Source organism: Pteropus alecto, unplaced genomic scaffold, assembly GCF_000325575.1.
Source record: "Pteropus alecto unplaced genomic scaffold, ASM32557v1 scaffold125, whole genome shotgun sequence".
Classification (NCBI taxonomy): domain Eukaryota; kingdom Metazoa; phylum Chordata; class Mammalia; order Chiroptera; family Pteropodidae; genus Pteropus; species Pteropus alecto.
Window position 1 is genome coordinate 109,951 of NW_006436888.1, and position 25,501 is coordinate 135,451.

Genomic DNA, 25,501 nt, shown 5'->3' on the forward strand with positions numbered 1-25,501 from the left:
TCCTAAGTATTCCAGAAAGGGGAGCAAGAATAGTCTTATTTTTTCCTCTTTGACTTCTTTCTTTTTATGCCTTTCTATCACTGGAAGCTAGCTTGGTTGTGGGGAAATAGCTTGGTTTGTGTTTCTCACCAGTTTTTAATAACAGTTAACGAAAACCCAGGGAGCTGTTGTTGGTTCAGATTCAGTTCCAGAGTCATTGGCTCTTGGTGTTCTTTCTCCCCTCAAGTACCTGATGATCCAGCAGACTCCATTTGTGCGCCGTCAAGTCCGCAAACTTCTGCTCTTCATCTGTGGCTCAAAGGAGAAATACCGCCAGCTCCGGGATTTGCACACTCTGGACTCCCACGTGCGTGGGATCAAGAAGTTGCTGGAGGAGCAGGGGATATTCCTCCGGGCAAGCGTGGTCACAGCCAGCTCAGGCTCTGCCTTGCAGTACGACACACTCATCAGCCTGGTACGAGGGGGTCGGAAATGGTAGGGCTGGGAGAGGGCATGTGACGAAGCTCTGCGTAGTAGGTAATTGGATGGAGCAGTACAGGGCTTGGAGATATTTAGGGTACATCATGGCCAGGGTTGAGAGCAGGGTAAATCCGTGATACTTGATTGAGTGCTATACCACATGTAGTTGGCCTCTGGGTCTGAGTCACCATTCTGGGTCACCATTCCTACCCCTACCTAGCAGTGGTTCCTCCATTATGAGGAGGGGTGACTTGGGCATCTTCTCAGTGTCATTTACCCATATCATGAACAAGATCAGCTTTAAATTTTTGCATCTCTGATTTTTTTCCCTTGAATACTAAAGTGATATGTTACTGCCTGCAGGTTGGACTTTGCGGAGTAAATAGAGCATATCGCAAAAGAGCATCTAGAAAGAACATCCTCAGTATTAAAGTCTCCTAATTTGGTGTTCTTGACTATTGTGCTTTTGACAAGCAAAATGTAAACTGGATTATAGTTTCCCAAGTTGTGACCTATCCTTGCTGCTGTATTATTGAGTGATCTGAGGAATGCCTGAAAACACAGGGACTTTGTGTGGTGGGGAGTCGAACAGTAAGAACACTGAGTGTGGGCCTTGGTCCCAGGTTCACCAGTGTACTGGCTCAGCCTCGCACAGAGGGCCATGTTCAGTTTGCATCCATGGCCAAGATGAAGACCCCTCAAGGCAGGTGGCATGGTACCGTGTGGGTTGCTTGGCGGAGCGACTCATTTTTGGCAATGGGTTTCCATTTCAGATGGAGCACCTGAAAGCCTGCGCAGAGATTGCTGCCCAGCGAACCATCAACTGGCAGAAATTCTGCATCAAAGATGACTGTAAGTAGTGCTACTCCTTTTGGTTGCTATTAGTAATTCATTCCTTCAAGAACTATTTATCGAGGTCTACTATATGCCAAGCACTAAACTGGAGGAGATACAGCCATGAGCAACATATACAGTCAGTCTCACTTAATAATGGGCACACATTCTGAGAAATGCATTGTTAGGTGATTTCATCGTTGTGTGAATATCATAGAGTACACTTACGCAACCCTAGGTGGTATAGCCTGCTACACACCTAGGCCTTGTGGTACACCACTGTCATATGTTGTTGTTGACTGAAATGTTATGTGGTGCATGACCGTGTAGACAGAACTCTGCCTTGCAAAGAAAATAAGTAAAAACTTTTAAAAGAGTGATAAGGGTCAGTAGACAAAATTTAGGGTGCTACAGGGGCTACAAAAGAGGAGTATCTGATGTCCAGAGCTAGAGGAAGCTAAAGAGGAATCTATGGAGTCTAGAGAATCATCTTATTCAGAGAAGCTGGGGCTGGGAGCCAGGCTCTGTGTAGCTGTTAGGAAACTTGTCAGAAATTTCCATAGTGGGTGTAAATTCTCCTTGGCAGCATTCAGCAGAGAGAACTCGGTGGGGGAGCTGGTGGGAGGAGGGTGGTCCCATGCATGTGGTGAAGTCGTGCTGTCCTGGTGGGCAAGTCCAGCTGAGCCGTGGTCTCCTCTGCCTGCAGCCGTCCTGTACTTCCTCCTCCAAGTCAGTTTCCTGGTGGACGAGGGCGTGTCTCCGGTGCTCCTGCAGCTGCTGTCCTGTGCTCTGTGTGGCAGCAAAGTGCTCGCTGCTCTGGCGGCCTCGGCAGGGTCCTCTAGTGCTTCTTCCTCAGCCCCGGTGGCTGCCAGCTCTGGACAAGCCACGACACAGTCGAAGTCATCCACTAAGAAGAGCAAGAAAGAAGAAAAGGAAAAGGAGAAGGAGGGTAAGAGGCACCCTGTGGTCTTGGTGACCAGGCTGGTGTGTCATAGCCTCTCTTGGAGCACAGGTTTATTCTTTTCTGAAGCCGTTGTTATTCTGATTTACAGGGGACCTAAAATCCAAGTGCCCTCTAGTTTCTACTTTTGGTCCCATTTTCAGTTACAACGAAAGTGACACGTTAAACAGTGTGATTTTCCATACCAAGTGTTAGTGATAAGAAAGGTCAAAGTGCGCTGAACATTTTGGTAGGCCATTTGGTAGGAAATTCCTTGTCCAGTGTAACTATGTTTGTTCAGTGACAGCCTTATGTAGGCACCTTATCCTGTGCTTTTTTGGTGGCATCATTATACGTCTCATTTGGGGCTGACTTTTTTTTTGTCTCCCAGTAAATAACTGAAAGTTGTTTTCACATTATAACGATTTAGTTCAAACTTTTAGGCATGGACAGCCTCCCCTCCCTGCCCATCTGGTAGCACTGGTGGCATGACCCTAGGTCATTTCTTCCTGTGTTTCTTCCTACTCGTTAGCCTCAGTCTTGCCCTGATCTTGCAGGTGAGAGCTCAGGCAGCCAGGAGGACCAGCTGTGCACAGCTCTGGTGAACCAGCTGAACAAATTTGCAGATAAGGAGACCTTGGTTCAGTTTTTGCGTTGCTTCCTGTTAGAGTCCAATTCTTCCTCGGTGCGCTGGCAGGCCCACTGCCTGACGTTGCATATATACAGGTAGGGTCCAGGGCACTCTGCGCGGGTCTGGGATCAGAGTGGACGATGTAGTTCTGTCTTGGTTTTATGTTACATGCTCATGGTCAGTGTCAGTATTTACACAATCCTGAGTATCTTCTTGACTGTTACAGATTTCTTCATCAAGTTATCTGCATTTTAGCTGTTAAACTAAGGAAGAGATAATCTGTTTTCCACTAAGAAGGCTATGTTTAGAAGTTTATAAAATGACCAGTCTTGATTCTTCAGGCTAACAAAGCTTGGTTTTTGTCCTTGAGTAATGTTAGATGATGGCAATAGACCATCTCAAAGACAGGAAAGGACTGTGCTACATCTGTTAGGATCGATTGTCTGAGAGCAGTCATTCCAACTTAACGTATAGCTATAGGGAAACAAACATATCTACAAAAACAGTACCTGGGCCTTGTTGTTAAAGAACCTCAGGGTTTTCTGCTGCTTGGTAATGTGAACTTTCATTTATCTCCAGAAACTCTAGCAAATCTCAACAGGAGCTCCTGCTGGATCTGATGTGGTCCATATGGCCAGAACTGCCAGCCTATGGCCGTAAGGCTGCCCAGTTTGTGGACCTGCTAGGATATTTCTCCTTGAAAACCCCACAGACGGAGAAGAAGGTAACAATCGACTTAACGGTCAGAGAGGCTAACTTGCCATGTTTAACTATTTTTCTCTTAAGAACATTGTGACCCACCCTCATAGTGGGTGCACGTACGAAACCTTTTTTAAATAAATTTTAAGCACTCCCAACATGCATACTACATAGATAATATACACCAGGCAGTATGTACAACCTGAAATTGGCTTGGCCTTTAGAAATAGATCAAGTGGGGAAGAACATGCAACTCATTAAGTTGCTTGGGAAAGTGCTCCTCTGATTTTCTGGCAGCCCTGATTATATCCCCTGAGGTGTTTCTGCAGTTAGATAACCATTTCATGGTTTCTCCATAAAAATAAAATTGATCTTCTTCCATAAGGTCTAAAAAGATAGACTGTCACTAAAATCTTGGAAACGTCTAAAAAAGATAGAATACTTTAATGATTAGGAATTAGGCCCAGCTTTGTGTGATTCTGGATGGGGACTGAGAAGTCAGGTACTTTTAGGGTAGTATCAGCAGAAAATAGAAGCCTTTTCCAGTAAGGCTTCTCCTTGGGCTTTAATTGTCTTTTATTGACTTCTTTTTCAGTTGAAGGAATATTCACAGAAGGCTGTGGAAATTCTGCGGACTCAAAACCATATTCTTACCAACCATCCCAACTCCAACATTTACAAGTAAGCTTTGTTCTGCTTTCTTCCTGTTTTCAACTCAGTCTGCAGTTCGAATTGCTCTTTCAGTGTTGATTGGCTCTTAGGTATGAAACGATACATCGTTGTCTGGCTGGTCTTTGCACATAGAAATTGCTTAAAATATAATTGCTGAATTAGGGTTTGACAAGCCCTAATTTAAGAAGGTCTCTAGTTCAGGGGTCTAGATCTAAATCAAATAAGACAAGTTTACAGAAAATGGCCTCATTATTTAAAGAGAGCATTTGTTAAACCAATAATTTATTATTTCCCTGGTTTAATAGTGACTGTTCCCCCCGCCCCCCGCAAACTTTATTGAGGTAAAATTTACATACCACAAAATTCACCTATTTTAAGTATGCAGTTTAATGATTTTTAGTAAATTTAATTGTGACTCTGAGTCAAATTTTAATATAACTTTTTAGGACCCCCTCCCCCCCCACCACTGCCGACCCCAAGACAGATCAGAAAGAGGGAACATTCAAGATCAATTATCAGCAATTCTGTTCCTGTGACGTCTAGACTGTGCTGGGATTTCTCACATTTCCTTGTGTTTTGTTAGAGTGGGCCTTGCCGTGGGGAAAAGCCATGGCTTTTTCATGGCTTCTTTATGAATGAAGCTCAGTGCTTTCTAAAATGAAAATTTCCTTATGCTGAGACTGGTTTCTTCCTTAGCACCTTGTCTGGCTTAGTGGAGTTTGATGGCTATTACCTGGAGAGTGATCCTTGCCTGGTGTGTAATAATCCAGAAGTGCCGTTTTGTGTAAGTGACATCTTTAACATGGACAATCCTGAGGCTGACAGGGCCAGTGGGTGACTTATTTCCAGAGATTGTTTGTTACCGCATAGGTGTTTCCGTCCTAATGGTTGGTCACCAGTGGTATGAATCCTTACTTTAAATAGAAATTTCATCCATGGATGAAGAGTGGGTTATATTGATGAAATTTGAAGAAGAGAGGATGAATCATTAGCCTTGATCTAATACAGGGTTTTGTGTATACTCTTGTATTTAGTATATCAAGCTGTCTTCCATTAAAGTGGACACGCGGTACACCACCACCCAGCAGGTTGTGAAGCTCATTGGCAGCCACACCATCAGCAAAGTGACAGTGAAAATTGGAGATCTGAAGCGGACCAAGATGGTGCGAACTATCAATCTCTATTACAACAACCGAACTGTGCAGGCCATCGTGGAGTTGAAAAACAAGTACGGGCCCTTCAGACCCGGGGAAGGGCAGCAGGCTCGTAAGGCTTTGATTACTGGAATCGGGTAAAGCCTCATATCCCTAGGGACCTAGTATGTCCTCTTATCCTCCTCAGTCATGACTGGAGGACAAAAGTGAAACAGTAGTTTCTAAGGCTGTTGACAAAGGTTATTTAAAAATTATGTCCAGTAGATCCTTTGGGAAACTCTTCAACAACCTGCCGAGGGAGGAGGAGAAGCTGAGTGAGCGGAACTCCAGGCCTCATACCCTGTTAACTAGAGCAGTTCTGTTTTTATACAAAACCTTCTATGTTGGGAAATAGCTGTCATTTCCTGGATTAAGAAACTATTCTTTTGCTCACAGAGCAGGCAGTATTTCTGCAGAATTTTTCTAATACATGTTTCGACTGGTGCCTTCTCTCTGTACCTGCCGCTGTCGGAGCTTCCTTGCTCATCAATCCCAGGGCATGTTCTATATGGGCCAAAGAAGGTTCTAGCATGGACAGCTCTCTTGCTGGAAGTCTCAAGCAGTGTTGTTGGGCAGAGAACAGGGGTGGATGCTGCTTGAATGTTAAGCCTTACAGTGCTGTTCTGCGCACAGAGCAGAAATATTGGTATCATTCCAGGAGGCAGAATACAGCTGGAGTATAGCACATCAACAGATGGGCACTGGGAGCTCTGCCTAAAGGAAGCTTTCTCTTCTTCCTTTGAAAAGCAGAGTTAACGTTGATGACCGGCAAGTAGAAGCTGCTCAGTGAGATAAAACCATTCACTCTTGGAGGAGAGGTTTTGATTTTCTTTGTGTAGAGTCAGGGCAGCTGCTGGTAAAGCACTTAGACTCTGGAATAAGACTAGATTCACATCTCATTCTACTACCAGTCTCTCTGACCGTGGAGGAGTTATGTAGCCTCAGTTTCCTTAATGTTAAAACGAAGATAAGTTCCCTTCAGGGTATTATTTATAGGATTAAATGAGTTAGTATACATAAAGTCTGAGAACAGAGCTTACTGGATGTGTAGTAAGTGTGCAGTAAATATTAGCTCTAATTACATTAGTATAATCCAAAATTATTACATGGCATTTCTCTTTCTGAGTCTACTTGGCACCTGGTCCAGATCCTGGTATGTCCCTCTGCCTCTCTAAAGCAACCTGAGCTTTATCCTTCCAAGGTAGTCATCGTGGTGCAAACTTATGGCAGTCATCATCATGGTACCTCAGTGTGGTGTGCTTTTGGAGTAATATCTTCCCTTGATAAGCACTTCTGTCATTTTTGTGGACTCTCAAAAACTATCATATGTAACATCTTAGCGCACTTATATGTTCTGTTCTTTTTTACAGAGAAAGGATAGTAGAAAAATATTCTAAAAATTAGGTTGCTATTATTTGCCAGATTTCCTTAGAGTAACCACTTCATTGCCTTAGAAGAATATATAGGGATATTCTTTCTCTTCATCTCATCAGACCATCATTAGTCACTCATGGTGAAATGAGATGCTCTCAGGCCCTCTGCTCCTCTATCTGACACTGTCTCTCCTAGGCCCGCTCGCTGGCACAAAGCCAAGAAGGTTCAGCTGACCCCTGGACAGACAGAGGTGAAGATTGACTTGCCCCTGCCCATCGTGGCCTCCAACCTGATGATTGAGTTTGCAGACTTCTATGAAAACTACCAGGCTTCCACAGAGACCCTGCAGTGCCCACGCTGCAGTGCCTCAGTTCCTGCCAACCCAGGCGTCTGCGGCAACTGTGGAGAGAACGTCTACCAGTGTCACAAGTGCAGGTAAGTGAGTCGGTGTGGCCCAGGCCCGGGCCATGTACATTCCTTATATTTTTCCATGGGAGTCAGTCTGGGCAATTTCAGTGTCTGGTGCCTTTGCAATAATTAGAGAATTATGGGTATGTAGAGTGTGGAGTCCAAGGATAGAGAGAGAAGGCGGGGGTGAGGGTGGGGAGAGAGAGAGAAAGAGTGAGTGTGTGTGTGTGTGTGCGCGTGTGCCCATCCTGTGGATGGGAAGTTCCTAAGTTTAGTTCTGGGTCTTCCTTGTTATCTGGTTGCTTAAGTCATCCTCACCTATTTGTTACTGTCCCCCCAGTAGTCCCTTCAGTAGTTTCCAGAGTATAGCTGTGGCACAGTCTATCTCCTCACAGGGTCACCCCTACTTCACCAAGCCTCTGCTACCCCTGTGACCCAAACACTTTGGTTCTTCAGATCCATCAATTATGATGAAAAAGATCCCTTCCTCTGCAACGCCTGCGGCTTCTGTAAATACGCTCGCTTCGACTTCATGCTCTACGCCAAGCCTTGCTGCGCAGTGGATCCCATTGAGAATGAAGAAGACCGGAAGAAGGTGAGGCCAGGTCGTTCTAGACTAAGGGAGCTCTGGGCACAGCTGGTGGAGGGCGGTGTGCTTTTCCTTCTAGCCCACGTCTTCCTCAACTTGGCACTGTTTTCAGGGCCCGGCTTTTGAGTGGAAGCAAATGATGGAGTAAGGTGTATTGGAACACATGGTTTGTGTAGGATTTGAAGAGTTGGTAATAAACTAGAATATCTTTAAGGAGCAAGTAACTTTAGGTATGGAAAGGCAGAAAGAAGATGGATGACGTGCCCTGCATTTTTTTCCACAGACCGCTTCCTACCGCAGCTGTTGGTCTTCCCTCAGTATTAGCTTGTCCAAGGGCTACTTCTCAGCCAGCATGACGTGGTAGCGCTGGGTTTTAGAGAAGCAAAAAGGCACGAACTCTTGGGATAGCTACTAGAAGCAGCATGGCGAAGCAAAAGACCTTTTAGCTTTGGAGTCAGAAGGGACAGAGTTCCAGTTCCAGCTGTGCATTTTAATACCGTGTGACCTGGCATAGATTACTGAGTATAGCTGTGGCACTGCATTTTTAGATGTATGTTGTACTATATTGGTGCATCACGTATCATACTTGTTCCCCTGGATTATTGTGAAGGACGGGAGTAGCGTGTGAGGCGCAGTACCTAACCTGTGGAGAATGTTGCAGTAATGGTTAGCATTTCCTTTACTCGGGGAAAAGTATCATGCTGAAACACCCTGCACGTCCCTGTCTTTTCCTGTCTAGGCTGTTTCCAACATCAATACACTTCTGGACAAAGCTGATCGAGTGTACCATCAGCTTATGGGACATCGCCCACAGCTGGAGAACCTGCTCTGCAAAGTGAATGAGGCCGCTCCCGAGAAGCCACAGGTAATCTCAAACTAGAATGGGCATTTGGAGGGGGTTCTGGATCATACTCAGAAGATTGCCCTCTAGGTGAGAGTGCCTCACGGTGGAAGGCTGACAGCTTCCGTCTTGGGTTGCAGGATGACTCGGGCACGGCTGGGGGCATCAGTTCCACCTCAGCCAGTGTGAATCGCTACATCCTGCAGCTGGCTCAGGAGTACTGTGGAGACTGCAAAAACTCTTTCGATGAACTCTCGAAAATCATCCAGGTAGGGGAGTGGGAGCGGCTTTAGAGCGTGTTTTGTCCGGTGTTATCGATACTGTTTTCAAACCAGTGTCGTTGCCCTCATGCACAGTTCAGCCCCCGGGGTTGCCTTTCCCAGTCCAGCTGAAAAGGCAGATTCCGAGTGGCTGCCCCGCACAGCTTCTCCCCCACCGTGGTGTTTGGTGCTTGACAGAGAGCCGCGTTCATTCCAGGCTGAGAGTAATGGAGATTATTATGAATCCGATTTTCTTGACCATTCACAACCCATCTTTCAGTAGAGAAGTTTCTGGTTTTAAAAATCACTGCCAATATTCTGTTCTTTCTCTTTCTGATATGTACCATATTGGCAGGCTAGATGGGTAGGGCCTCCAACCCCTTCAGCCAGAGTGGGCTATACGGCAGATGGAGTGTTACAGACTTGATCTCTATGGATTGGGAAGCTGGCTGTAGACAGAGAAGGAGAGCAGCCAAGCTCCTTGCCCCCCACATCGCTGGTGTGCTGTCTTTGCTTCATGCATCTATGCTTCTGACCTTTGTTCTTTAAGATAGGAGTTAAGGGCATGGGAATTAAGGGCATGTGCCTGCGGTCAGAGGCTGAGTTCTGGCTCTGCTACTTACCTTGGTCAAGCCAACCCTTCTAAGCCTCAGTTTCCTCCTCTGTAAAATATGGATAAAGTATGTAGGGTTATCAGGAGGGTTTAAATGTGATAATGCACGGGAAGTGTTTTTTCACACCAAAGTAAACTTCCTTTTTTCCTTATTTTAATTGATAATTTATTTCTTCTTTGTCCTTTTTTCCTTAGAAAGTCTTTGCTTCACGCAAAGAGTTGTTGGAATATGACCTGCAGCAGAGGGAAGCAGCCACTAAATCATCCCGGACTGCCGTGCAGCCCACCTTCACTGCCAGCCAGTACCGCGCCTTATCCGTCCTGGGCTGTGGCCACACGTCCTCCACCAAGTGCTATGGCTGCGCCTCGGCTGTCACAGAACACTGTATCACACTGCTCCGGGCCCTGGCCTCCAATCCAGCCCTGAGGCACATCCTCGTCTCTCAGGGCCTTATCCGGGAGCTCTTTGATTACAATCTTCGCCGAGGCTCTGCGGCCATGCGGGAGGAAGTCCGCCAGCTCATGTGCCTCCTAACTCGGTCAGAGCCTGCATCATTGCGGGGATGGTGATTCGTACTAACACTGGGGTTGGGGGCAGCAGCGATGCTGGGAAGCACTAGAGGGTGCAAAGGATTATGCTTCTCACTGCCAAATGGGTTATTTAGCTTATCGTAGAAGGAAAAATAGGAAGCCATCTGGGGTATAGATGAGAGAACTTGGGGAGCATTTGAAACCCCTTGTAAATACTATATTTGCCTTATACTTTACCTTGTTGGATTCAGTGAGGTTTCCTGAGGAAATGGTCTCTGAGTTCTGGTGAGGGAGGAGGAGGGAGGGACTGGGCACTTGGACTCGACTCACAACAGAAGACAGTGGAGCATAGTGATTAAGAGCTTAGATTCTGGATCAGAAAGATCTAGGCTCAGTATCTGAAACTTTATTCTGTGTGCCTTGGACAAATTTCTTAATTTCTTGAGCCCAAGTTTTCTTCATCTGAAAAATACTGATAATGATAAATACCTTAAAGGCTTGTGGTGAGGATGGAATGAAGTAACTCATGTGAGTAATACTCTTATTTGTTGAGTACTTAGTTTGTGCTGATACAGTACCCAGAACTGGATGTGGATTATTTACTGAATGTGTGACACCAGTTCTGGAACATGTTGGGTGGTTGATAAATATTACTTTCTGTATTATTTATTCACTCATTTAACAAATATTTATTGAGCATCTGCTGAGTGCCAGACACTGTTCTAGGCTCTGAGGGTATAGTGGTAAATGAAATGAAGTCCTGCCCTCATGTAGACTGCATTCTAGATGGGGAGGACTGCCGTAGACAGGTACTTACACAATACAATGTCAGGAAATTGGATTGTGATGAGAAATAAAGCTGGGATGGTGACCCCGATAGTGGGAGGGATTGGTGTGTAGGGTAAAGTGGTCCAGGAAGACCTCGGAGGGTGTGATACTTGAACAAAGAGCTGTATGAAGTAAGGACAAGCTGTGAGGATGCCTGAGGTGTGTGTCGCACACATAAGGAATGGCAAGTGGACGGCTGTGAGGCAGAGGTGTGCCGTGAATGGTGGGGGAGCCACAAGGAGGCCTGTGGTGCTGGAGTGAAGGCCGCCACGGGGAAAACAAAAGGGAGTGAATTAGTGAGAGGTTTTTCGGGGCCAGATCCTGTAGGGTCTTATAGGCCATTGTACGGAACTGGGATTTTATTCAAAACATGTTGGGAAGGAAGAAAGCGATCTGGTTCAATTTATATCTTTTGTTATTATTAATCTAGCATTATAAAGGGGCATGGGTGGGAATGTGGATGCCTGTGGAAAACGAAGGGGAGGCAGTTGGAGAAGATGAGGAAAGAGTTGTGGCCAAGACTGGGTGTGAGCATCTGGATTTGCGGACTCTGCAGCCTGGGATGGGGTCTCAGGAGAGTCTCCCCAGTGTCGATGCTGCTCTTCCCTCAGTCAGTGTCTCCTCCCAGGAAAGGGCTGTAACATGCGCTTTTCATGACATACGGGGTTTCGTGGGCTAACCTGGGAAAGCCAGGTATCTCTAGACACTGATTTTCTTCTCTCTGGGCTCCTTCAGCTGGGAAGGAGGGACACAACTCGTGCTGAGTAACAGGACTCTATTTCTTTGCTTCCCTAGAGACAATCCAGAAGCCACCCAGCAAATGAATGACCTGATTATTGGCAAAGTCTCCACAGCCCTGAAGGGCCACTGGGCCAATCCTGATCTGGTGAGCAGGACAGCTGTCCCCTCTAAGTCCCCCCTCACTTTCCTTCTTCGTTCCCTCGCTTCGTCCCTGCCAGTCCCAGCGTGATGACTGAACAGCATGTTTGCTTGCAGAGCCCCTGTCCCAGAACGATTTCCCTAGGTCAGACCAACTCCGGAGGGAAAAGAGAAATGGGTTGTCAGCTGTATGGAGTACACAGGCCTCCAACTCTCCATTCTCTCTCTGATGGTGCCACCTATGACCAAAATCTTTAGTTCTGAGTCCCTGGGTCAGAGCTTGGACATAAGCCCAGTCCTGGGATCAACCCATCAGACCCTTCTCTACTCATGTCGCTTCCTGTTGGCCTCCTAGGCAAGTAGCCTTCAGTATGAAATGCTGCTGCTGACAGATTCTATCTCGAAGGAGGATAGCTGCTGGGAGCTCCGGTTACGCTGTGGTGAGTTTGGATAACATCTGGTTAGAAGCTTTTAAGAGAAAGGAAAGGAGGCCTTGAAGTGCAGTCCTAGCCACAGAGGGCCGAGGCGGGGTGACATTGCACTTGGACAGCCTCACTGGAATGGGTGTGAGGTACCTCCCCACCATGACACTGCCTCCTTCCCAACCCTAGCTCTCAGCCTGTTCCTCATGGCCGTGAACATTAAGACCCCTGTGGTTGTCGAGAACATTACCCTCATGTGCCTGCGGATCTTGCAGAAGCTGATTAAACCACCTGCTCCAACCAGCAAGAAGAACAAGGTACTGGGCAAGGAGTCTCGGCAGTTAGGGCGGCAGCCCCATCACGCCGCAGCCAGCACTGTGCCCTGCCCTAAAGTCCGTGACCCGGGGGAGGGGTCACCATTGCTTTCTGTGCCGCAGTTCAGAGATGGGTTGGGATTTTTGAGAAGGAAGACTTCTCAGAGGAAAGTCAAGAAAAATAAGTACAAGAGTACAAAAGAGTGGAACAAAGTGATTAACTGTGGAGGACTGCCTTTCTGGGCCGTCACGTCAGATGATGCGTGGCTCCCGGAGAGCATGGTGATGGCCGCCCTGTGCCTTTCTTTCCCCATATAGTACTATGCGGTAGGAACGTCCTAGGCTCTGAAGTGGACTTCTTGACTTCAAATCCCAGCTCTTCCATTTATTAGCACTGTGACCCTGGGCAAGTTATTTAAGTTAGGCTCCTCAGTTTTTCCAAATCTGTGAAATAGGAATGTAGTCTCCACTTTGTAATGTTGTGGAGCATATGTGACTTAATGATGATCAAGTACTCAGAGTAGAGTCTGGCCCAAGTTGGTCCTTAATAAATGTTAGCTGTCGCTGTCTGCTGTCCTTCCTGCCTAGGATGTTTTCCCTCACTTGTCAGCGGCTTCTTAGAAGATTCACTTCTCTGGTAGGCTGGCTCCGAGCTCCCTGAATCCAGGGGCTGTTTTACTAACTCATTTTATGTCCAGTGTATGGCGTGATATCTAGTGTATAGTAACCACTCAAAACTATTGTTAAGTGAATGAGTAAAGAAAGCCAAGTTCTTAACCCGAAATAACTAGCCAGGCCACAAGTTGACTTGCTTTTACTAGCTTGTAGCATATGCGGGCTGGACGATTCTTTCTCTTGGCCATGTCTAAGGGCCTCCAACCCCTTTACGGTCCTTGGGCCATTTCAATTCCTACTCTATCCTGATGGAATCCCTCAATGGGAAACAAAGTCTTTATTGCAGGAATATGGCTTTCTGAGTGGTAAGAACTAGGGAGGAAGCTGATGCTGAACAGTGTACTAATTTCCCAGGTCTGGCTTGTCCACATCGTCCTCAGAGAAGACAGGACTGAGGTACCTTCCTACCCTTTCATGAAGGTTTATTTCTCCTCAGAGCTGGTTCCTGGTAGATAAAATTGGTCCTTGATTGAAAAGAGGAACCACATCTCCACGTAATAGTCATTTTTTCCAGTGTGAGGGAAAAAGAGATTTCCAGAGGGTTCTTACACTCTAAGCCTTCAACAATGTCTCTCTTCACATTTTGCTTAGTCTTAGCCTAGAGAGAGCAGCACTGCTCAGATGTGGCTCACAGACCCCTGGGCGGTCCCAAGACTTCAGGGAGTCTGCAGCCAGCATTATTTTCATAATTATCCTAAGACACGATCTGCCCTTTGCATTTTATTGACGTTTGTGTCAATGGTGCAGAGTCAACATTGGTAGTAAGACTGCTGGTGTCATAGCAAGAAGAGGCTTGTAGTCATGCTCTTCACTGCCATGCAGTTTCATTCAAGAGCTTCCTGATGGAGCAGTACAAATTAATTTCAGTAAGTCTCGACTCGAGTACTTTTTTCTATTCAGTGTGACAATATGGTAAGTGCATACACAGCACTTCTGCTGCACACCGAAGTACAGTGTTATCTTGAGGAAATGCACTGGCATGATTGTTTGAGATGCCAGTTGAACCAGCTGCTTTTTCATGGAACCGTATTTTTGCTTGAAAGGACGACCAACAGGCAGATTGTGGTTACTCAGAATTGTGTATTTGCCAGACATTTTCTTGACAAATGAATCAGGTGAGCCTGTCAAAGAGGAATTGATGTAACTCAGTATTTCCCAAATGGCCAGTGCATGTTACAGAATCATACGTGGGTAAAAGATAAATGTTAGTGGAATGTGAAAACTTTATTGGTGGTTTCAGATTCCACATTATAGCCAATCTTTAAGAAGCTATAATTTGTTGAATTTTGGTGTAGTATCAGAAGAAAAAAATGACAATTTATTGGAAAAAGCTATTAAAATATTCTTCTTTTCAAACTATAATTTCCGTGAGGCTACGTGTTTTTCATATACTTAACCAAAACAACGTATCACAATAAAGCTTAGTCTTAGCCTAGAGAGAGCTAATAATAATGCAGACTCAGAAGCAGGTATGAGAACCCAGCTGTTTTATTAAGGCAGTCATTAAATTATTTTCAAAAATATAAAATTCTGCCACTACTTTCTCTAGATCATTTTGGTTTTAGAAAATAAAAAAATGTCATTTAGGTTGATAGGTAATAGATTTATTTGTATTTTAAAATGAATTAATATTTTAAGAATTTCTCCGTTTTAATTTTGACTAGGGTAAATATAAGTAGATAGAACCACATATACAAAGGCTCTTTAGAGTCCTCGATAACTTTTAATGAGTTTAACGGGATCCTGCTGGCTTAGAGTGTCCATGGCTCTTGGCTCTGCAGGCTAGTTTTGGTTAGTAATGGCTCTTTAAATTCTGGTGACTGCTCAGTGACTCCTTGAAGATTTATGTTTGGGAAACTACAAATCAGTCTGGGGGTAGGAATTAGTGTATGTGGCTCTAGGACAGTCCAGCTACATCTGTCTTCACAATCACGACGAGTGGCCTCAGTCTCAATGTGGAGATACTAAATTGGTTCAGAATGCTTAAACAGGAACACATATTTGGGCGTAAAAGATATGATTGTTGATTCTTCTGACCTTTTGGCCTTTGCATATGGTCCCTGGGGTGTCAGTGCCATTGTGGTGTTGCTGCGGCTCAGATGTGCGTCACTTTCCTCCTGCAGGATGTTCCCGTTGAGGCCCTCACCACAGTTAAGCCATACTGCAACGAGGTCCACGCCCAGGCTCAGCTGTGGCTCAAGAGAGACCCCAAAGCATCCTACGAAGCCTGGAAGAAGTGTCTTCCTATCAGAGGTGTGTCTGTCTCTGCGAGACTTGGGAAATCAATCTCTCCTGCCCCTGTTCTGAGAGCCCTAAATTATCCCCTCTTCCTTTTCCTTATTTCTCCCTGTTCCTTTTGTCTGCCAGGGATCGATGGCAATGGGAAGTCCCCTAGCAAAGCAGAGCTCCGCCATCTCTATTTGACTGAGAAATACGTGTGGAGATGGAAGCAGTTCCTGAGTCGTCGGGGCAAGAGAACCTCCCCCTTGGACCTCAAACTGGGCCATAACAACTGGCTGCGGCAAGTGAGTGACACCTCCTGGGCCCCTTGCCCCGCTGCCCTGGCCCTGGATGCTGAGCGCCTTCCCACATTTGCTCACTTTCTCTTCCTTCTCTTTGCTTTCTTGCTTCCTTTCAAATAGGGAGTAGGTAGAGGTTCTTGGTTGCAGCCACCAACATGGTGGACTGGCTAACGCAGGACTTTTCTCCGCCCTCTGGTCAAGCTCATTGTGCTCCCTGCTCTTCTCCCTGGTGGCTTAATGGGACTAAGCCGTAGTGCCCGCATGCCCCACTTCCCCTGTCTGTCGTGTCTTCTTTCTCTTCTTTTTAGCTAATCTTAAAGGATTAAAGTAATTATATTTTAGAGAATCCATTTGTCTGTTGATAATATAAAATAAGAAATATTTGGTTTACATTAAACGTAAGTATTTAGCATAGAGGTGACTCCAAAATAGAATTGTAGAAGTCTTTGCTAAGGAAAATACCTGCTTGTCTTTTTTCCTAGTTCAGTCATCTTAAGTATGTTCTCCAAATTACTTGATGTAGAAAATCCCCAGGAAGAAGAAGGCTCCTTAGCAGCCTCTTCCTCAGTCCGAAGCACTCAGGTCTTATGTTAGCAGGTGATTTTTGCTTTTAACCTTTTCCTGGAGAGGTGCCCAGAGGACTTCTCCTGGATGTGTGGCAGTTGACTTTGCCCTGCTGAGGGCCTGCCGAGACGGGCTGTCATCTGAGCCGGGCTTCTTTCCTGTGACCTGTAGGTACTCTTTACTCCGGCGACACAGGCTGCACGGCAGGCAGCCTGTACCATTGTGGAAGCTCTGGCCACCATTCCCAGCCGCAAGCAGCAGGTCCTTGACCTCCTTACCAGGTACTGTTTGAGAGTGGGATGGGGAGAGTGGTCAGACTTCACCTAGAGCCTTGCCCACTTCCCCGGGAATCCATAGATTAAGGTTGTGGGAGGCACACCTGTGTTCTGCAGCCACCTCATTCCATGGAGGATCCATAGCAACAAAAAAGTGTTAAAAAGCTTTTACTGGCGGTGATAGTAGTAATAATAGAGCAGCAGCAGAAGCACCAGCAGCTAGTATCTGTTGAGATCTTATGAGCATATAAATGCTTTTGGCGTGCATTATCTCATTTAATCCTCACAGCAGCTTGGAGTTAAGGAACTTGTCCACCGGAAAGCGGCATTTGAATCCAGGCAGTCTAATTCCAAAGTCTACTTATTGGTCACTAAACTCTTATTGGCCAAACTTGTGTTCTAAATGATTCAGTCAAAGACACAGTCTTGCTGTCCAGATAACTGCTATTCATATTTTGCTACTTAGTCCATGTGAGTAGTTTATCGCATCACATCCCCTGCTGTGTGCTGAGTTCTTCCCAAGGATGGGGAGTTCTCAAGTGGAAGTTTGGTTTCTCAGGGGCCCTCCCCTCTTCCTCTAGAAGGAAAGGGGAGCGAAAGACAGCAGAAGACATGAAAGAAGGAAGGAGCAGAGAAGAACTAGTGGCAGTATTAGAGCTGTTTGAGTCCTCTCACAGTGCCCTGTCTCTCTCGATGGCAGTTACCTGGATGAATTGAGCGTAGCTGGCGAGTGTGCCGCTGAGTACTTGGCCCTCTACCAGAAGCTCATCACTTCAGCTCACTGGAAAGTCTACCTGGCAGCTCGGGGCGTCCTGCCCTACGTGGGCAACCTCATCACCAAGGTATCCCGCCCTTAGCCCGGTGGGCCCTTTCCTTCCAGTGCTCTCTTTCTTGAATATAAACTTTGTAATATTCTTTTGTGCTGAGAAGAAATATGTGTTGAAAATATTATTTTTATGACTTCATCGTACTCATCATAAGGATACAGCAATCAGATGGTGGCATTTAGGCTCTTCCCAATATTTAAGCAATTTCTTAACATCATTGCAATGGTCTTTGGCTTGTTGGAAAGGAGTTTTGCAAAGATTCAGTTTGAGGGAACATTAGAATAAAATGAAGGTGACTACAAAGTGGTTTTGGTTGGTGCTGTATCTCCTGGACCAGTGGTGGAGGTGACCTGAGTCGTTGGCAGTGTTGTACCACTAACTGTGCTTATTGTCCTGTTTAGGAAATAGCCCGCCTGCTGGCCCTGGAGGAGGCCACCCTCAGCACTGATCTGCAGCAGGGCTACGCCCTCAAGAGTCTCACAGGTACACAGTGCCACCAGGCCCCTCCTCCAGGGCACCGTGGGTGTAGCTGGGCGACTGACCCTTACTTAGTTCCTTGGGTGCTGACTGTCTTTCCTGTCCTGTTGACCCTGGTACATATGTAAGCTCTGCTTTTTCTCTTCATTGATGGGCTTACAGTTTTGGGCTCCTGTTTGCTATTGACTGGTTCAGTTCATTGAGCATCTGCTCTGTGCCAAGCACAAAGATAGCTTTTCCCTGCTTTTGAGTTGCTCATTGTCTTTTGAAGACATCACCTTTCTTGCTTATATTCTCATTCAGAGCTCTTGCGGTAATTTTTTCCTGTCCCTACAGGCCTTCTTTCCTCCTTCGTTGAGGTGGAATCCATCAAAAGGCACTTTAAAAGTCGCTTGGTGGGTACTGTGCTGAATGGGTACCTGTGCCTACGAAAGCTGGTGGTGCAGAGGACCAAGCTGATCGACGAAACCCAGGACATGCTGCTGGAGATGCTGGAGGACATGACCACAGGTAGCACTGCCCGCTGGCCTGGAGCCTGAGACCCCATGTCCCTTCTAGGTCTGCAAGGGTACATTAGTTTGATTTCTCTGAGTTCCCCAGAGCCGGAGGAGGGGCAGCCAACATCTCCCCGCATTCAGGAAAAAAAGGGGAGGAAACTTACCTTAAGAGAAGACTGGTTCTTGGAGATGTAGAGTTTTAGATCTGGACTCAGTCAATTTGGACTTTTTATATTGAGCTCAAAAAGCAGGAAGAAGTCAAGGGCTCTAAAATTGGTCTCCTTCAGTGGTTCTAGAAACTTTTTAGCCGTTATCTCTTCAGTTGCCTCTGCTCCATTCTCCCTTGTCCTTGTGGAACTCCACTTTCATACTGTCATCCGTATCTCTTCACCTCTCTTTCGTAGTGTTCATCTCATTGTGTCTTCATGCTGATTTCGGATCATTTCTTCTGTTCCATCATTCACTTCATTTATTTTTTCTGCACTGTGTGATACTTGTTTATTCTACCCACTGTGTTCTTACAGTTCTGTATAGATTTTATAGTCTCGTGTTTTTTTATTGACATTTCCTATCTCTTTTATAATCTCTCCGTGTATCAAACATATTCCTGTGTCTGATATTTCTAAAATTTGAGATTTTATTGATCTGATTCTGCTGTTTGTTTTTTCAGCTCTTGCTTATAGTACCTTATATCTTTTGATATTTTGTGATTTTTGACTATGAGCTTCTGTTTTGGGGGTTTATCTGTGGAAATTCTTCAGGACCTGAAGAATTTTTCCAGAGAGGATTTGTAACTGCTTCTGCAAGGCATCTCAGGACACTGCTGCCCAGGCGCTGCCTTCAGTGAAGTTCTGAACGTAGGTTTCTCAGGCCTCCTAGGTAGTGTGAGCCACAACCCGCTGTGAGGGGCAGCTCGTCATGAGTGCTCAGAGATTTCCGTCCTCTGTACTCAATGCCACATTTAAGGGAAGACAATTTCCTTTCTGTTGCTTGGAGGAAAGGGAGAGTCATTTCTAGTTGACCCTTACACTAAGGGTGTACCTCTTTTGGGGTACCAGATGTGTGTGTGTGTGTGTGTGTGTATGGGGTTCTGCTAGACTCTCCACCTTGGTAGATTTGGGGCTTTGTATCCAGCTCTCAAATCCTGACAGGTTATAGAAACTGAAGCTCAAGGCAAAAGCAGCTTCAGTGTTTTGTTAACCTTTCTGGGTTCTTGATTTCTCTTAATTTTTGGCTTTTGATTTTTCTTTGCTAGTATGGAAGTTCACTGATATCTTTTTATTCAATATTTTAAATTATTTTTAAGTGGGGAGTAGGTTAGGGAACACTGTCTGCTTTATTGCCAGACATGGAGGTCTTTCTGGTGCCATATTTGTCATGCTATGCTGGGCTGATTTGTGACCTTGTCAGTTGGACCCTTTTTAAGAGCATGTTTCTTCCTCCTTGTGTGACTTGAAGTTATCTCTTTGGTTTATAGAGGGTAATCTACCTAATTTTTCAAAATGGAATTTAAAACTATAATGTTCCTTTGATTTGACTGGAATGTAGTTAGGGTCATTATCTGACATTTTTGAGTACCTGTTGGTCAAGAGGATGTAAGGTTATCATTCCGAGAGGGAGCAGGACATGTACACAACTAACCACGATGCACTGTGTTGACTTGGGCATGAAGGCTTTCAAATGTGATCTGAGTATAAAAATCAATCTGGTTCATGTTTCAAATTGAAATATTGATTTGCCATTTAAAGCATGTAAAGACTTACCAGTAGAAAGACTCTGTCAGTGACGGTACTTCATTTAAAGTCTCATCTTGGTTTCTGTGTGTGAAGTGCTTTCCTAACTGACTTGGCCACTTTGATTTCTGGCAGGTACAGAGTCGGAAACAAAGGCCTTCATGGCCGTGTGCATTGAGACAGCCAAGCGCTATAATCTGGATGACTACCGTACTCCTGTCTTCATCTTCGAGAGGCTCTGCAGCATCATTTATCCTGTAAGTAGTGGTATGTCCCATGGTGCTCAGGGCGTCAGCATGAGCCTTTTGCCGTGAAGCCTCTTGGTGATTCATTATAGTCATGGGCAGTCTTACCAGCTGTGGGCCATTTAGTCAACTTCACTGACTAAACCAGAAGCAGCCTTATCATTTTCCTTTTCTTGGTGATGGGAAATCTAAAGGCTTTTTATAGTCTTATTTCCTAGATTCAAGGTCAAAATCAGTTTTTTTTTTTTTTTAACTAGGTCTAACCTCCCATTGCCTAAATTCTATTGCTTATCAATCCAATAGGCTATGAAAGAAGCAATATTGAGCTAGAGTACAGAGAAATGTTCACTCCCCCTCCCCTATTTTGTGTATATATGCATGCACATGTGTTTGTTTCCCTAGCCTAACAAGGAGCTATACAGAAGCATAATGTAATCCAAAGACCCCCTTCTGTTAGCAAGGAAGGGTGGAAAGTACCAGTAGCCTCAGTAAATGATGAGAGGTCATTGGGGTTGCTCATGCCTGAATATTATGTAAAATAGATAAGACCCTTTTCTGGACTGGAGAGTTCATTAGTGACACAGTCACCTGGCGGTTAGTTGTGTACATGTCCTGCTCCCTCTCAGAATGATAACCTTGCATCCTCTTGGCTAGCAGCACCACACGAGATGAGCGGGAGGAGGGATGCCCCCTCTCCCCTCATTTTAGTAAATACAGCTTTCATATGTCACTTCTCATCTGCTTCTTTTGTTAGGATTTTCTCTCCTAATCCACCTTTGGGTTTCAGAGAAGATGCTTGATATTTAAGGCTATTTGAATTACATTTGGATTTTCGAATCACGTTCAAGCTTCCTTTCCTTTATATCTTTAAACGTGTAAGGGGCTGGGTGAGTCTGGTGTGCTTCCCTCATTGTGTCCATGGAACAAGGTGGCGTGTATAAACCTGAAAGGCCTCTGCCAACCCCCTATACATATCTTTGTGCCATCCTTTCTCATGCATTCTTCTTTCTGTCCTTCAGGAGGAGAATGAAGTCACTGAGTTCTTTGTGACCCTGGAGAAGGACCCCCAACAGGAAGACTTCTTACAGGGCAGGATGCCTGGGAACCCATATAGCAGCAATGAGCCAGGCATTGGGCCACTTATGAGGGATATAAAGAACAAAATTTGCCAGGACTGTGACTTGGTGGCTCTCCTGGAGGATGACAGTGGGATGGAGGTAATAAGCATCTGCCATGGTTATGAACATGGGCTGGGATCAAATTTAAGTTTCTCTTCTTAGTAGATGATTAACCTTGGGCAGGTAGCTTGTTTCAGCTTCCTCATTTATAAATGGGGGCTGATGATTCCCACCTACCTGGCATAAAAGTTAATTATGTGTAAAGAACTCTGCCCCATGCCTGGCATGCAGTAAGCAAAGTGTTTAGTGGCTGTTGCGTGTCATGAAATAGACTTTTATTGTTGCTCTGGGAGAGGCTTCCCAGTGATTCCAATTAATTAAGCTCGCTAAATACTTTAGCCTCTGTGCAGGTTTCTACCCTGTATCTGATACCTTCTGGTAGACAACCTCTGGGGTTTGGTGTTATCATGTAATAGTACAAAAGCATGCTGGGTGAAATAGAGAAAACTGCTTTTTTTGGTGCTGAGCCTGAAATGAACTCAGGCCCGGAGAAAGTCTCAAGCAGGGGATTTCAGCCTGCAGTCCATGGTTTGGGTTAAGGGTGTTTGTAACCCCCGAAATTATGTGCAAAATTCTGTGTGCTATGCACACATATGCATTTTTTTTTTTTTTTTAGAGAGGGAGAGTTGATTGGTCTATGACACATAAAAATTATGAATTATGAACCTCTGCCATAAAGTGTCCTTTGATCTTGAAATGTACTTGCCCTACAATTACTTGTAATAACAGCCTCATCTACTTTTCTGTTCAGCTTCTTGTGAACAATAAAATCATTAGTTTGGACCTTCCTGTGGCCGAGGTTTACAAGAAAGTCTGGTGTACCACAAATGAGGTATGTGCTTGCTTTCTTGCTTGGAGGTGTGGGTTTACTTTTCTGACATATGCAGACTTGTACCAGGAGGAGCTGTTGTCAGTCATCACTTACCCAGCCTGTAGCAGCACTTAGGGAGCTGCACTTCCCCTGTTTGTGATTGTGTGGAGAGAACCAGTCATCTTGTCCTCCCTGTAAGGCATCTGACCTGTGAAGGTAAAAGAGCTTCAGGAGAGGATGAGCGTTGTCTGGTTATGTGCAGTCAGGCTGGGCAGAGTCTGAGGAAGCACTGCGACGGGGAACGCTTGCTGTCTTATACCCTTTATATATGGGTGCATTGTGACTGAGATTAATCCTCAGCTTTTGAGGCCCGCTCACTTATCAGAACATTATTCCAGTAGCCGTGTCAAGTAGCATCGTTTCTGTTTTACTAGTTGGAGAGTCGAGACTCAAACAGGCAGTTACTCCTGAGGAGGGGAGAGGGAGCTGAAGGAAGTTTGGCATGCTGGTGGCGGTCCTTTTCTCCCTTTGGCCATCTCAGTGCTCTCTGTCCACTCATGAAGGTCTGTCTTAGATAGTCCACTTTCCACCTCTCTTCTCTTTTCTTAATTTCTTTTCTGTTCTTTCCTTTCCCCATTCCTTCTTATCTCTTGCCTCTGTTGGGGGAATCTTTAGAAAGTGAATCAAATAAATAATTACAGCAAACCAGTATACCAGTGAGACACAGTGAACATTTCCATATTTAGTCCCAAATATTTCTATAGAGTTTAAAAAACCAAATTAGTAGTGTACCATTGGTACATTTTGGCCTTTAATTTGTTACGTATTTTTGCTTCTCTCCCATTGTGCTGGGACTCCTGGATACTGTTTGCTGTTGGATGGCTGCCAGCTGGGTGGATCAGTGCTTTTGGCAGGAACTGCAGAAGACTGCCCCATCCAATGCATCTTGTCACTGACATTTTAGCGTCAAAACAGAATGACAGATTTAATCTCTGATGCACGTAAAAAATTAAGACCAAGTTTCTATGGGTGCCTTTGTAAATGATGGTTTGGGACCCAAAGAATACACATGGTATCTCCCCTTTTGAACCATGAGGATTAGTCGACCCTTGCATTAGAATTCTTAATCCACAAAGGGGTTCTGCTGGCAAAGTTTGTGGCAGCTTTGTATCTGGGCCTTCATCAACTTCCCTTTTCATTTTGTCCCCCATTTCCCTCATAAACAGCCCATCTCTTTAGCTGTTGACTGGAGCTTGTTCTGTTTTCTAAGTCTCTTTCTGTCCACGGTCTATGGCTGTTCTCTCTTAGTTCCCATTGAGCTTCCATAGCTGGAAACCCTTCTGAAACTGGCCTTTCTGACAGTTTCTCTCCTCCAGGGTTTTCTCTCCTGATGCTGAGCACGGGCTTAGAGGCAGGCAGCTTGAATTTAGTGTGGTATCTTCTCTCCCACTTATTTTTATATAGAGCGACTTTAAGGCCCTGTTTCTCATCTTGGAACAAGAATAATGTAAATGCTAGAGTGCCTAATTCAGTACCCAGTGTTGAGCGAACTCTCACGGTCCTCCAATTTATAGAAGCTATAATCTTTCTAATTTACAAAAGACTTCTTTGCTGTATGGTTATATGAAGACCTTAGGATCTCCACAGGCAGAGATTGTTGTATTCTTTTTTTCTCACTCTTAGTTCCTGAGACTTGAATCAGAGCTCTTTGATCCTATTGCCCTCCCTCATCCTGATTCTTTGAGTAGTGATCCTTATTGGTTAGAGAGAGTTTCTATTCCTGAAGGAGGCATAGGTGTGGAATTAGATCTGGGCTTGTGACTGGATAACTTTGGACAACTGCTTAATCTCGTACAGTAGGATAGTATAAAGTGCTTAATTAGCATAGGATTTAGCATAGAGTAAAACAATAAATAATAGTTGTTATTATGTAGAGTTTTCATAGAAAACTAAATGAGATAGGGTCTATAAAATGCTTCACACAATTCCTGGCCTATAGTAGACAGTAAATAAATTAGCTTCTAAGTGAAATGCAGTGCATTTGGATTCTGGATGTTGTAGTTTGGATATTGCAGAGAACAGAAGTTGTCCACATTGTTGAGGCATTAAACAAGATCAGGCGTTGAGTCCTTTACATTTTCTGGGCTTATTTACGAGTACCCTTCTCCAACTGCCCTTCTCAGGGAGAGCCCATGAGGATTGTTTATCGAATGCGGGGGCTGCTGGGTGATGCCACTGAAGAGTTTATTGAGTCCCTGGACTCTACCACAGGTATGGATAGCCCTTTTCACAGATTCTGCTGCATGTAAGATTTGAGCTTTGGGACCAATGAATGTTTCATGTCCTGGGACTTGAGGGTATTCTGCACAAATACTCTCTTATACCTCTGATCAAAATGGAGGAGAGATTACTTCTCCAACAGGAAAAGTACAGGTTTCTATGGCCTGATTCAGACACCTCTGGGGCTGAGAACCAGAGAATATAATGTAATTAGCAACAAACTTGAGTTCAGATTTATTTTTAGCTTAGTTTTTCACCTCCACTGGTGGTTGTGGTGCTTATCTTTTCACATATTTGAGTAAATAATTTTAAGTGACTTGAATCTTTTAGAAAGCTCCTATGAGGAGTGAGATCGTGCAGTTTAATATCCAATATCGACCCCTTTTATTGGCTATGTCTTTCTTTGTTGGAGATAATGGACAATGGAAGTAGCTATCAGCCTGGAAGAGGGCTCTTGGTTTTATTCCCATATTCATCTTTTCCTCTATTTCTGCTTGACTTCCCTTCTCCCCAGATGAAGAAGAAGATGAAGAAGAAGTGTATAAGATGGCTGGTGTGATGGCCCAGTGTGGGGGCTTGGAATGCATGCTTAACAGACTGGCAGGGATCAAAGATTTCAAGCAGGGCCGCCACCTCTTAACAGTAAGTTGGAGGCAGCAAGGTGGGACTAGGGACTAGCCTTCTGCTTTGGGAGAGGCCCCTAATGGAAAGAAGCTTGTGGCCATTGTGCCATTTAACCCTAGAGGGCAGCATGGTGCCACAGACCAGTGCAAGCCCATGAAGGACCTGGTGGCTCCCTGAGGCCTCTCATCGAGGTTTCTTTCCCCCACTACCCTCTTCCCAGCCCCCTCCCCCACAAAAAGCCAGTGTGTTGGCAGCCTTCTTCTGTGTTTCTTTAGTCACCTGTGGAACCAGTGTCTAATTGTCTTT

General features: G+C 45.1%; 1 protein-coding gene across 12 annotated transcripts in view; it reads left to right on the forward strand.

Annotated features, from left to right (window-relative positions):
* The window catches only part of UBR4 (ubiquitin protein ligase E3 component n-recognin 4), a 119,604-nt gene that overhangs the window by 73,490 nt on the left and 20,613 nt on the right, over positions 1-25,501 (forward strand). For all 12 annotated transcript variants that reach the window (XM_025048609.1, XM_025048612.1, XM_025048613.1 and 9 more), the window contains 27 exons: positions 227-454; positions 1,233-1,311; positions 2,000-2,242; positions 2,791-2,959; positions 3,444-3,588; positions 4,159-4,244; positions 4,932-5,019; positions 5,270-5,463; positions 6,998-7,237; positions 7,667-7,805; positions 8,539-8,664; positions 8,781-8,909; positions 9,709-10,052; positions 11,668-11,758; positions 12,107-12,191; positions 12,363-12,490; positions 15,286-15,415; positions 15,530-15,687; positions 16,420-16,529; positions 17,224-17,365; positions 17,752-17,833; positions 18,164-18,337; positions 20,193-20,314; positions 21,322-21,519; positions 22,232-22,312; positions 24,475-24,562; positions 25,086-25,213. In XM_025048609.1, coding sequence (XP_024904377.1) covers positions 227-454; positions 1,233-1,311; positions 2,000-2,242; positions 2,791-2,959; positions 3,444-3,588; positions 4,159-4,244; positions 4,932-5,019; positions 5,270-5,463; positions 6,998-7,237; positions 7,667-7,805; positions 8,539-8,664; positions 8,781-8,909; positions 9,709-10,052; positions 11,668-11,758; positions 12,107-12,191; positions 12,363-12,490; positions 15,286-15,415; positions 15,530-15,687; positions 16,420-16,529; positions 17,224-17,365; positions 17,752-17,833; positions 18,164-18,337; positions 20,193-20,314; positions 21,322-21,519; positions 22,232-22,312; positions 24,475-24,562; positions 25,086-25,213 — 3,927 coding nt within the window. The remainder of the gene's footprint in view (positions 1-226; positions 455-1,232; positions 1,312-1,999; positions 2,243-2,790; positions 2,960-3,443; positions 3,589-4,158; positions 4,245-4,931; positions 5,020-5,269; positions 5,464-6,997; positions 7,238-7,666; positions 7,806-8,538; positions 8,665-8,780; positions 8,910-9,708; positions 10,053-11,667; positions 11,759-12,106; positions 12,192-12,362; positions 12,491-15,285; positions 15,416-15,529; positions 15,688-16,419; positions 16,530-17,223; positions 17,366-17,751; positions 17,834-18,163; positions 18,338-20,192; positions 20,315-21,321; positions 21,520-22,231; positions 22,313-24,474; positions 24,563-25,085; positions 25,214-25,501) is intronic.